Genomic DNA, 12,930 nt, shown 5'->3' on the forward strand with positions numbered 1-12,930 from the left:
TAAAATTTTTGTGTCACTAGAGGTAAGTAATTCAGGCATATTAAAAAACATAGATGCATAAGATCTAACTTTAAGAAATACTATGAATAACTTAAAAATAAAGTAGGAGAGAAGAAGAAGAAGAAATAGAAGAAGAAGAAGAAGAAGAGTACACTTGGCCACCTGAGACAAAAAGGACTGATATTTATACATTAACTACAAAATAAAACAGGTCCCTATTTCATACATACTTTGCACTAAGGCCACCTCCTGGAGGAAGTCCTGGTATGTTCTCATCTGCAAGGGCCTGGAGAACATGGAGAAATTCCACTGTGTCGCCTTGGTTTATAATATCTGTAAGGAAAAAATAAAAGTAAAAAATGCTGGTATAGTCAATATCATTGGTATTAAATCCACACCAATCCCACACTATTCTGATGCACAACCCAAACAGATTCTATTATAGTCTCAGGTGACACCACATAACATTATTGTAGATAAAGATGAGACTCAAATGTTTCAAGGAAAATTTAATTATATCAGATTTAAGTATTACTATGTTGTACTCACATAAACATACTGCCATTAATTTGGGGGGGGGGGGGGGGGGGGTGTTTGTATTTTCAATTGTGAAAAAGCAACACAAAGAAGTACAAAGGTTAATGTGAGCAAAGGCAGTTGCTCTAATTCATGAAGAGTGGACTTCTCTCTGCACTGCTGTGGATCTCATTGTCAGTAAGGAAGTCATCACTGTGCAACTGGTGTAATGAGACAGATCAGATCTGCACTGGACACATTTGTTGATACATTATAATCCTAAACTAAATCTAATATCTGACCATCTTTGTTGTCATGTTTTGTGGCAAGTGCTAGAGAAAGACCTCAGAAGGGCTACTGGAACAACTTTGTTCAGTTTTCTTGTGAAGAGTATGTTACAAGAAATGATCTTAGGGACTAGATGTACAGTATGAGTGTCCCAGATAAGGTAGTTCACCTTATATTCACTGCAACACTAGGCAACTGGTTTCTTCAACACTAGATAACTGAATTATGCATACATAAATTGTTTCCTGATTTAGAGTGATGGTACTGTCAACGGAAGTGGAGATAGTGGTACACATCAAATTATGTTCAGCAAGTTGACAAGACTCAAAATTTTGTGATAGTTGCAAGGTATAATCAATACCAACATCCGGATGGCAGTCCAGTCAATGAAGACCAGAAAAGAACAATTAGGGGAAAAAACTGTGTAGTCACAAATTTTTGCACAGTGCTAGGAGAGAGTGCCCTGAACGACACATTAAAAATCCTGACCAGTGGAGTGTGGGGGGTTGGCATTTAAAGGTCACATTTTTATATTTTTCTCAAGTAACCCAAAAACTGTGGCTTGTATGAAAATATATCCCAGTATAAAATTAAATTACATTAAATTTCCTACAAAAAAGGTACTATTCATTTTTTCCTCTAGGGTTCATAGTTTCTGCGTGCAGGACATGTAAAAAATTTAGATTATTAACAAAATTGTTTTAATGGTATATAATTAATGTTTATCTTAAAAGTCATTCAAAACACATCTTGCTGTATTAAGGGATTGATTGAGTTCTGGGGGCTTGGTGTAGAAGGGCTGAAAGGTGGGGGAGAGGGTGGCTCATAAGGTAAAGCAGGCCACTGGACTGTAGTCATGCAAGTACCAAACTTTAGAGCAAGCTGGCACATCCCTCACCCCCCTTCTCTCTCTCTACCCCACTACATCACAAGAAGTAACTACACAGTGTTTTCACAATGTTACGCTGACCCTTCTGCAGCTTGCCTTATGAATCACCGGTGATTCAGTGTGCAAACATATCTGGATGGGTGTTCATTTTTCACGAAGTGCATTAACATTATTAGTTGACCATAATATTATTACAACTGTAGGTGAGGCCACTTCATCAGATTATTGTGAGTTTTTATCGTGATATTTCATGAGGACATGCTGAACTACTGGACAGTGTCCACACAACTGTCCTGAAATTATTCACAGTGTTCCGTGTTTCCCTTAGTCACCACCACACTCATTTACTGTAACCCCACCGCATGTTTCTGATAATGATCACAGGAGGCTAAGTTCAATAATGTCATGATGGGATAATTCATGGAATACAGATATGAGTTACTGCTGACAATAATGCAGGAAACACACATGGACAGAGAATCTTTGTAAATCCACTGTTCTAAACTGCTACAGGGGAAATGATTCTGAGTTATCCTAAGGTGCATTTGTAGCTTCTGGGAAAGGTGACTTCTAATACCATGAGTGCTACTTGTTTTTCAGTTTACAGGTAGACTATACCTCTTCACTCCTCAATATTTCCTGTCCTGTGCTCCTATGTGAGTAAACAAAACAACTTCACTCAGATCGTGTTAATATAGTGGAGTAATTTTCAGTTTATTAACAGAGTACTTATTTGCAGTTGTTAAGTACACTATTATGTACAAAAAACTAAACAGCTGAAGCTGTCAACTGTCTACCACACTTGAAGAGCCCCCCCACCCCACCCCCAAATTCTAACATTCTGTCAATATGTATTTGACAATGACAGTTTCATTGTCTCCAATATCAATATCATAGTCTGGAATGCTTTTCACAGCATAAGGTGTACCAAATGCATCACCTCAGCCTCAGTTATCCAAATATCCAAAGAGGCAGAGAGGCTTAAATTGCATCCATGCACAACACAGGTACGTTACCTAGGTGTTGTAGCACTTCAGTTGCAAGAAATGCTAGCGACTGTCTGTTGTGACAGGAAGGTCACGTATTAGTATAACATTCTATTATTCATTGTGGCAAAACAGTGAGGCTACTTTTCGGTGTCCATCAAGTTAATAAAATTTTTGAACCCAAAAGAGGTCACCTACAGAACATACATGAACTGCCACAAAAACCTGAATGTGCGACAGTTTTCACTAATCCAATCTAACATCAGGATATCATCAAGTTCTACTGGATTTGGAGTTGACGCAATATACAGCACTGTATACATAAAGAACACTGTTCTCAATATAGAATGTTGCCATTTGGATTAAACATACACATCTCTGTCCACATTAAACCCACCAACCACCAGCAATACCTGCGTTTTGACGACTGTCATCCCTTTCACATAAACAAATTCCTGCCACACAGCCTGGCCATCTGGGGACCATGTGACAGGAACTCAGTTGCCCAGTATGCCAAGGGTCTCACCAAGGCCTTCACAGACAGGCACTGACCAAGTCCGCAAACAGATCTCCCATGCCATTTCCCACTTACGCCCCCAATCCTCCCACCACTCCCAAGAAGCAGCCACAAAAGAGTGCCCTCTCCATCACCTGGTACCATCCGAGACTGGAACGACTGAAGCACATCCTTCACCAGGGCTATGATTACCTATCATCATGCCCTGAAATGAGAGACATCCTAGCCCAGTTCCTTCCCACGCCTCTTAAGTGGTGTTCCTTTGCCTACCCAACCTTCACAACAACCTAATCCATCCCTACCTACCCAACCTCCACAACATCCTAATCCATCCCTATGCCACTCCCAATACCAACCCCTTGTCACAAGGATCACATCCCTGTGGAAGAGCCAGGTACAAGATCTGCCCAATCCAACCACCCAACTCATCCTATTCCAGTCCTGTCACAGGCTTATTCTAGCCCATCAGAGACCGGCCCACTGGTGAAAGTATTCATATTAAATAACAGTTCTGCTGCAATCATTGCACAGCTTGTGTATATTGGTATGACTACCAACCAGCTTTGCACCGGAATGAACGGTCCACCACCAAACTGTGGCCAAGAGTAAGTTAGACCCCACTGTGGCACAACATGGCTACTTCATTACCCAAGCCATCTGGACCCTCCCCTCCATCACCAGCTTTTGTTAACTGCACACGTGATATTTATCCTTACAGCACATTTTCCACTCCCAAAATTATCCCGGCCTCAAGCTACAGTAACATACTGTCCCCACATCCTCCACCCAACAGTTTCCACCCTTCGTGCTATCATCTCCTGCATTTCACATTCCCTCACTCTCAATGTGTGCTGCCTTCTGCCAGTATTCCTGCAGTCCTTTCCCCTTTCCTGTTCCTTTTCTTTTCTGCTCCACTTTCATTTCTTCCATGCCTCACCTCCCAAAGCTGAGCCTGGCAGTCTCTAGTCCCTGCACACTCCAGAAGACAGTGCTCTTCTCTCCCCCCACTTGTACCCTGCTATCCCTCCTCCTTCCCCACCCCATTCCCAACTGATACTCACTTAACAGTCACCCCCCCCCCCCCCCCAGTCTATCACCTCCTCCATGTTTGCATCCCAACATCCGTGTGTGTGTGTGTGTGTGTGTGTGTGTGTGTGTGTGTGTGTGTGTGTGTGTCCCTCCACCAACTCACTTGCCCACATTTCCCTGCTCCTCTCCTTTTTTGCACTGTGCCCTGCCCTACCTCCCCATGCCACCTTCCCCCCCCCCCCCCCCCCCCCCTCCCCACCTTCCTGCCTCGCAGCCTCCTGACACTGTGCCTTGCTGGAAGTGTAGTCACTGCACACTCCACCACATAGAACTCCTCTCCCCTCCACCATACACTGCTATGCCTTTTCCTTCCTCACCCTCTCCAGATTGCTGCTTCCAATCCACATGACAGTTGCAATCTGGTCCAACCTGCTGGAGATGGCGGTCATGTGTTCATGAGGTGTGCTTGCTTGAGCAAATGAGTGCGTGTGGGTTTCTCTTTCTTTTTCCAACACAAGCTGTGGCCGAAAGTTAATGTGTAAGTGTCTTTTAACGTCTGCAACTTAACGTATCGTCTTCATGATAAGTAGCAACCTGCCTTTTCCTCACATTGTTGATACTCCAAGCCAGAGTTTCCATTGTTCAAATAAGATATCTGTGTCATTGAATGGGTTGCACAAGAAAGAACTGTGCGAATGATGGTGAAAAACCGAAAAAGAGAACAGAAATGTGAAAGACTGATGTTAAAAGAATATATAACTGTGTGAGCGAGAAGATAAGAGGATATTATCTGATACATGACAACATTCTGTATCACACAGCAAATGTGAAATAAGAAGCATGGAAAATATGTATATCAAGGTATAGAGATACTAGTGTGGCATACGCACCTTAGTTGTGTACACTGCGGCCCAAAGAAAACGCTTGGAGAAACTCCGATGTAACTGTTAGTTTTTCAACATGCCAAGACGAGTAAGAAACCTGCTGAGGAGCTGTGAGGTGTGCCAGAAAACAAAAAGCACAACAGTGTTGCATACGGGTTTTATGCACACTTTATTACCTAAAAAGCAGAAGGTAAAGTGGCAGTCGATTTACAAGGACCATTACTGAAATACAGTGGGCGGTGTAACACAAGTCTTACAAGCAGAGGTCCACAGCAGTGGGATCGTCTTTTTGAAACCATCTATACAGTGATGTAGGCTGAGGTCCCAAGTATCACAGCTATTCACCCTGGTGAGCCCTCGTTCGTGAGTAATCAATGGGGGAGGAAAAAAAAATAAATTCAAATTCTGAGTGATACTGTACAGGTTTAAAAAAGAACATCATACATATCACTCGTGTAGCGTAATGGATAAGGTGCACTACTCACATGCAAAAGGTTGTGGGTTTAAAGCTCATTAGCTGCTTTGAAATTTATTTAAATCTTCACAAAAACTTTGATCGTTATTTTTATTCAATTAATTGGTTTTGATGTGAAACTTCCTGGCAGATTAAAACTGTGTGCCCGAGACTCGAACTCTGCCAGGAAGTTTCATATCAGCGCACACTCTGCTGCAGAGTGAAAATCTCATTCTGGTTTTGATGTGTTTTTTATTTCGATTCCTTTCTCATGTCATTTTAATCAACATTTCAAGTATTTGAACTGCTCTCATTCTTTCTTCCTATCATTCTTTTTCCACCTGGAATCTTTATTCGTGTAATTTTAATTACTGTTTTGTATTAACTTAGATTTAAAGTTAGTGTCTTTTAACTGTACCTGTCAGCAATTTAACAGGTCTTCTTTACAGTGTAGCAATCTGTCTTTTCCTACATTGTTAATATTCCTACCTGGCGTTTGTTTTATTTAATTTCTTCTGTTTTGTCATCATATATTTTTGTCCATGTCTTCGCATTGATTCTATTTATTCCTCACTTTGCTTGAATTTCATCTTATTTATAATCCCTTCTTTCATGACAATCCCTTCTTTTACAAGAATTTATATATTAATCGTTTGTACAATGGCTACCAGTAAAAAAATGTGAATCTTGTAACAAAAATACATTTTTTATACCATTACACAGTCAGTATAGATTATTTTGTCTTTTCCAGAAATGGAAACTCCAGGTTGGAATACTAACAATACTGGGGAAGGATAGATTTTTACTCATTGTGCAGTTGACCTGTTGAGTTGCAGACAGGCACAACTAAAAGATTTTAAGACATTACAGCTCTTGGCCAAAGCTTTATTCAGCAAAGCAAACATGCACACGTGCACAAAATTGCTACCACCGGCAGCTCGAACTGGAATGCCAATGTAACATGAATAGTGATCAACATTCAAGAAAGGCAATAGCAGAAATCCACCAAATTACAGGCTCCTGTCATTAACATTGATTTGCAGCAGGATTTTGGAACATATATTGTGTTTTCGAACATCATGAATAACCTCAAAGAGTACCATATATTGACCCACAGTCAACATGGATTTAAAAAACATCAATCTTGTGAAACACAACTGGCTCTGTACTCGCACAAGGTGTTGAATGCTACTGACACAGGATTTCAAATTGGTTCCATACTTCTAGATTTCCAGAAGGCTTTTGACACCGCACCTCAGATTTCCTGTCAGAGAGTTCACAGTTTCTAGTAACTCACGAAAAGTCATCGAGTACGACAGATGCGATTTCTGGTGTTTGGCAAGGCCATGTTATATCCCTCTGCTCTTCCTTATCTGTATAAATGATTTAGGAGAGGATCTGAGCAGCCATCTTAGGTTGTTTGCAGACAATGCTGTTATTTATCATCTAATAAGAACATCAGAAGATCCAAAAAAATTGCAAAACGGATTAGAGAAGATATCTGTATAGTGCGATAACTGGCAATTGCCCAAAATAATGAAAAGTGAGAGGTCATCCACACGCGTGCTAAAAGGAGTCCATTAAACTTTGGTTACATGATAAATCAGTCAAATCTAAAGGCTGTAAATTCAACTAAATACCCAGGAATTACAATTACAAAAACTTAAATTGGGGGGAAAAAAATTGTGGGGAAGGCAAACTAAAGACTACATTTTACTGGCAGAACTCTTAGAAGATGCAACAAATCTACTAGACTGCATTATGCTTGTCCGTCCTCTTTTGGAGTACTGCTGCCCAGTGTGGGATCATTACCAGATAGTATTAACGGAGTACAACAAGAAAGATCAAGAAGAGCAGCACATTTTGTATTATCGAGAAATAGGGGGGATATGATGCAGGATTTAGGGTGGACATCACTAAAATGAGGCTTTTCTCGTTGTGGAGCGATCTTCTCACAAAATTTCAGTCACCAACTTACTCCTCCAAATGAGAAAATATTTTGATGATGCCGACCTACATAGGGAGAAACATCATAATAATAATAAAATATGGGAAATCACAGCTCAAAAGGGAAGACATAGGTGTTTGCGTTTTTCACACGCTGCTCGGCTGTGGAATAATAGTGTTTTATTGTGAAGGCTGTTCGATGAACCCTCTGTTGTGCACTTAAGTGTGATTTGCAGAGTACCCATGTGGATGTAGGTGTAGACTTGGTGTGGCGCAGGGAATAGGGGAAGGGTAGCAGGTTACAAGTAGGGGGAGAGAAGGCAGAAGCACACCATCTGACAGAGTGTTTAGGGACTATAGAGGCCAGGAGGTGGCACGTGGGGAAGGGGGGAAACAAAGGAGTGGATAGGAACTGAGCGGTAAGAGGTGGCGAGCGGTAAGATGCGGCGAGCGAAAAGGTAGAGGGGTAATAGGACGAGGGGAGCGGAAACTGTTGGGTGGTGGATGTGTGGATAGTAGGTTACCATAGTTGAGGCCAGGATCATTTGGGAGTGCACAATGTGTTGTAAGGGTAACTCCCATCTGTGCAGATCACAATAGCTGGTGGTGGAGGGGAGGATCCAGATGGTCTGGGTTTTGAAGCAGCCATTGAAATAAAGCATCTTGTGTTCAGGTTAGTGATGTTCCACATGGTGGTCTATTTTGCTCTTGGGAAAAGTTTGGCAGTAGCTGTTGATGTTGTTGGACTGCTAGTTGGTGGTCATATCAATATAAAAAGCTGTGCAATAGTTGCAGCAGAGCTGGTATACAACATGACTGCTTTCACAGGTGGCATAGCTTTTGATGTGGTGAGATATGCCTGTAACAAGACTGGAATAGGAAATGCAAAGTGAGTGGATTGGGCAGGTCTCGCACCTGTCTTCCACAGGGAGATGATCCCTGTGGCAGGAGGTTGGGATTGAGAGTGGCATAGGGATGGACTAGGATGTTGTAGAAGTTGGGTGGGCAATGGAACACCATTTTAGAGGTGTGGGAAGGATCTTGGGTAGGATGTCCCAATTTTAGGACATGACAATAGATTATCAAAGCCCTGACGAAGGATGTGGTTCAGTCGCTCCGGACTGTGGTGGTATTGTGTTGGGTGATGAAGGGGCTCTTGGGGGTGGTGGGAGGACTGAATGTGTGGGGATGGTAAAGGAAATCTGTTTGCGGTCTCGGTTCGGGGGATAGTGCCTGCCTGTGGATACTTAGGTGAGATCTTCAGCATACTGGCCAAGGGAGTTCTTGTCACTGCTGGTAAACAGTTCTTGTGTGGCAAGGCTGTAGGAATCTTTTTTTTTTTATGTGGGTGGGATGGCAGCTGTCAAAATGTAACTGTGGTTGGAGGGTTTTATGTGGGCAGAGGTGTGGATGGAGCCATCATACAGGAAGAGGCTAATATCTAGGAAAGTGGCAGGTGAAGTGAATGGAAGAGGTGGTGTTGAGATTGTGAAGGAATGAGGATATGATGTCCTGGCTCTGAGTCTAGATCATGAAGATATCCCATGCCATTTCCCGATAGACAACTAATTCTCGCACCAACTCCAAGAGCGAGATACAGAAAAGTGCCCCCTTCATCAACCAAAACCACCATGGACTGGAGCAACTGAACCGCATCCTTTGTTTGGGCTATCATCACACCCTGAAATGAGGGACATCATATCCAAGATCCTTCCCAAACTTCCTAAAGTAGTGTTCCATCGCTCACCCGACCTCCACAAATCCTAGTCCATCCCTAAGCCTCTCCCAATACCAGCCCCTTGCCAAAGGAATCATACCCCCTGGAGGAGCCAGGTGCAAGACCTGTGCAATCCATGCACTCAGCACTTCCAATTCCACTCCTGTCACAGGTTTGTCTTAGTTCATCAAAGGCGATGCCACCTGTGAAAGCAGCCATTTTATATACCAGCTATGCTGCAACCATTGCGCAGTTTTTTTATATCGATATGATCACCAACTAAGTGTCCAACAAGAAGAAAGGCCACTGCCAAACTGAGGCCAAGAGTAAAACAGAACACCATGTGGTACAACATGCGGCTGAACACAATATGCTCGATTTCAATGCCTACTTCACAACACTGGATCCTTCCCTCCACCACTACCTATTCTGAACCATGCACATGGGAGTCCTTACAATATGCCCTCCACTCCCAACATTATCCCAGCCTCAACCTACAGTATCCTACTGTCACCACACACTCCACCCAACAGTTTCCGCCCTTCGTCCTATCATCTCCTGCATTTCACATTCCCTCACTCTCAATGTGTGCTGCCTTCTGCCAGTGTTTCTGCAGTCCTTTCCCCATTCCTGTTCCTCTTCTTTTCTGCTCCACTTTATTTTCTTCCATGCCTCACCTCTCGACACTGAGTCTGGCAGTCTCTAGTCCCTGCACACTCCACCAGACAGTGCTCTTCTCTCCCCCCACTTGTACCCTGCTATCCCTCCTCCTCCCTCACCCCATTCCCAATTGATACTCACACCCCATTCCCGATTGATTCTCACTTAACAGTCACATTCCGGTCAGAGCTGCCAGTGGTAGCAGTCATGTGTGCCTAAGGTGTGCTTTGTTTTGTGTGTGTGTGTGTGTGTGTGTGTGTGTGTGTGTGTGTGTGTGTTACTGACGAAAGCTTTGGCCAAAAGCTGTAAATTGTAAGTCTTTTCGTTATGCCTGTCTGCAACTCAACAGGTCATTTTTATGGTGAGCAGCAATCTGCACTTTTCCTAATATTGTTATTTTGTCTTTTTTTTAAGCAATAAATCAGCATTTTCAAATGTGTAAATATTATGATCGATAAATAAAAATAATTAAACTAACATGCACAAAAATTTTGAGTGGAAAAGGGAAGAAGACACAAGAGCAATTGAAAAAGTTGAAACGATGATTAAAATGTTGTGACAAAGGAATAGAAATAAAAATTTAGATTTAATCCAATTAACTGGGTAAAAATAATGTGCACACATTTTAATAATGACTTACAAATAAAAGATAAAATGAAAGCACCTTACAAGATTCGAGCCCATAACCTTTTGCATTTGACGACTGTATCTTAACTACTACGGCTAGATGACCAGTCTGTGTAACATTCCTTTTTTGAAGCTGTAGAGTAGGACTGGCCACAGTATGCCAAATTTCATGCGTCCATAGTGTGTGGGCCACAACCTGGCCTGCCTCGACTTTGCTCGGTCTTTGCCTGCAGTACTCAGTACAGCACGACATTTCACTTACAAGGGAACCTCCCCATCGCACCCCCCTCAGATTTGGTTATAAGTTGGCCAGTGGATAGGCCTTGAAAAACTGAACACAGATCAATCGAGAAAACAGGAAGAAGTTGTGTGGAACTATGAAAAAATAAGCAAAATATACAAACTGAGTAGTCCATGCATTCACTAGGCAGTCTTGTATTTTAATAACCGTTTAAATTTTGTGTCGAATTGTTTGTGCTCTCTGTAGATTAGTTCCGACGTTCTTTGCACAACAGTATTTAGCATGGATAGGGCTGCGACTGCTGTGTTTGGATGCGAACTGAGTTGGCATCCCTTCGCTCCCAGCTTCAGTGTTGGCTTCAGTCACAGCTTGAGGCTGTTGCCAATGGGCATCACTGTGGGGGTCCGGACGGGGGTTTGTCGGGGCTGGCCAGCTTGTCCCACACATCCCCCGATTGGACTAGGCTGTGGCTGCCCGGGATACTACCGGCATTGAGGCTGACCCCTCACCCGTCGTCTCAAGGTGTGGCAGGGGGTGAAAGACATTCCGGAGGGCTGAACGGAAAACCTCTCCAGTTTGTCTGACGAACCGGTTTTAGGCTCTGTCTCCGGCTGATACTGATCTTCAGCCGGATATGGCTGCTTGTTCTGTTCCAGAGTTTGCCCCTCAGTCTGCAAGATTCGGGCGGTCGCAGAGGGTGGGCTTACTGGTAGTTGGAAGCTCCAACATCAGGCGCATAATGGGGCCCCCTTAGGGATATGGCTACAAAGGAGGGGAAGAAAACCAATGTGCACTCTGTGTGCATACCAGGGGGAGTCATTCCAGATGTGGAAAGGGTCCTTCCGGATGCCATGAAGGGTACAGGGTGTACCCATCTGCAGGTGGTCACTCATGTTGGCACCAATGATGTGTGTCGCTATGGATCGGAGGAAATCCTCTCTGGCTTCCGGCAGCTATTTGATTTGGTGAAGACTGCCAGTCTCGCTAGCAGTATGAAAGCAGAGCTCACCACCTGCAGCATCGTCGACAGGACTGACTGCAGACCTTCGGTACAGAGCCGAGTGGAGGGTCTGAATCAGAGGCTGAGATGGTTCTGCAACCGTGTGGGCTGCAGATTCGACTTGTGCCATAGGGTGGTGAGGTTTCGGGTTCCGCTTGATAGGTCAGGAGTCCACTACACACAGCAGGCGGCTACACGGGTAGCAGGGGTTGTGTGGCGTGGACTCAGTGTTTTTTTAGGTTAGATGGCCTCAGGCAAGTACAGAAAGGGCAACAGCCTCAAAGGATGTGGGGGCAAAGTCAGGACATGCAGCGACCAAGCAGCAATCGGTACTGTAATTGTAAACTGTCGAAGCTGCGTTGGTAAAGTACCAGAACTTCAAGCACTGATAGAAAGCACCGAAGCTGAAATCGTTATACATACGGAAAGCTGGCTGAAGCCAGAGATAAATTCTGCCGAAATTTTTACAAAGGCACAGACGGTGTTTAGAAAGAATAGATTGCATGCAACCGGTGGTGGCGTGTTTGTCACTATTGGTAGTAGTTTTAGTAGTTTACCCTGTAGTGAAATAGAAGTGGATAGTTCCTGTGAGTTGTTATGGGTGAAGTTTATACTCGACAACCAAGCTAGGTTAATAATTGGCTCCTTTTACCGACTCCTCACTCAGCAGCATTAGTGGCAGAACAACTGAGAGAAAATCTGGAATACATTTCACACAAATTTCCTCAGCATGTTATAGTCTTAGTTGGAGATTTCAATTTACCAGATATAGACTGGGACACTCAGATGTTTAGGACGGATGGTAGGGACAGAGCACCAAGTGACATTATACTGAGTGCACTATCCGAAAATTACCTCGAGCAACTAAATAGAGAACCGACTCGTGGAGATAACATCTTGAACCTACTGATAACAAACAGACCTGAACTTTTCGACTCTGTAAGTGCAGAACAGGGAATCAGTGATCATAAGGCCGTTGCAGCATCCCTGAATATGGAAGTAAATAGGAATATTAAAAAAAGGGAGGAAGGTTTATCTGTTTAGCAAGAGGCAAATTTCAGACTAACTTACACATCAAAACGAAAATTTCTGTTCAGGCAATGATAATGTTGAGTGTTAGACAGGTACGTGCCGAGTAAAACTGTGAGGAATGGGAAAAACCCACTGTGGTTCAA

At 43.2% G+C, this 12,930-nt stretch overlaps 1 protein-coding gene across 5 annotated transcripts in view; it reads right to left on the reverse strand.

The window, feature by feature from the left end:
* The window catches only part of LOC124612978 (protein phosphatase 1A), a 233,522-nt gene that overhangs the window by 118,501 nt on the left and 102,091 nt on the right, over positions 1–12,930 (reverse strand). For all 5 annotated transcript variants that reach the window (XM_047141510.1, XM_047141506.1, XM_047141509.1 and 2 more), the window contains one exon: positions 231–333. In XM_047141510.1, coding sequence (XP_046997466.1) covers positions 231–333 — 103 coding nt within the window. The remainder of the gene's footprint in view (positions 1–230; positions 334–12,930) is intronic.

This window comes from Schistocerca americana, chromosome 4, assembly GCF_021461395.2.
Source record: "Schistocerca americana isolate TAMUIC-IGC-003095 chromosome 4, iqSchAmer2.1, whole genome shotgun sequence".
Lineage (NCBI taxonomy): Eukaryota > Metazoa > Arthropoda > Insecta > Orthoptera > Acrididae > Schistocerca > Schistocerca americana.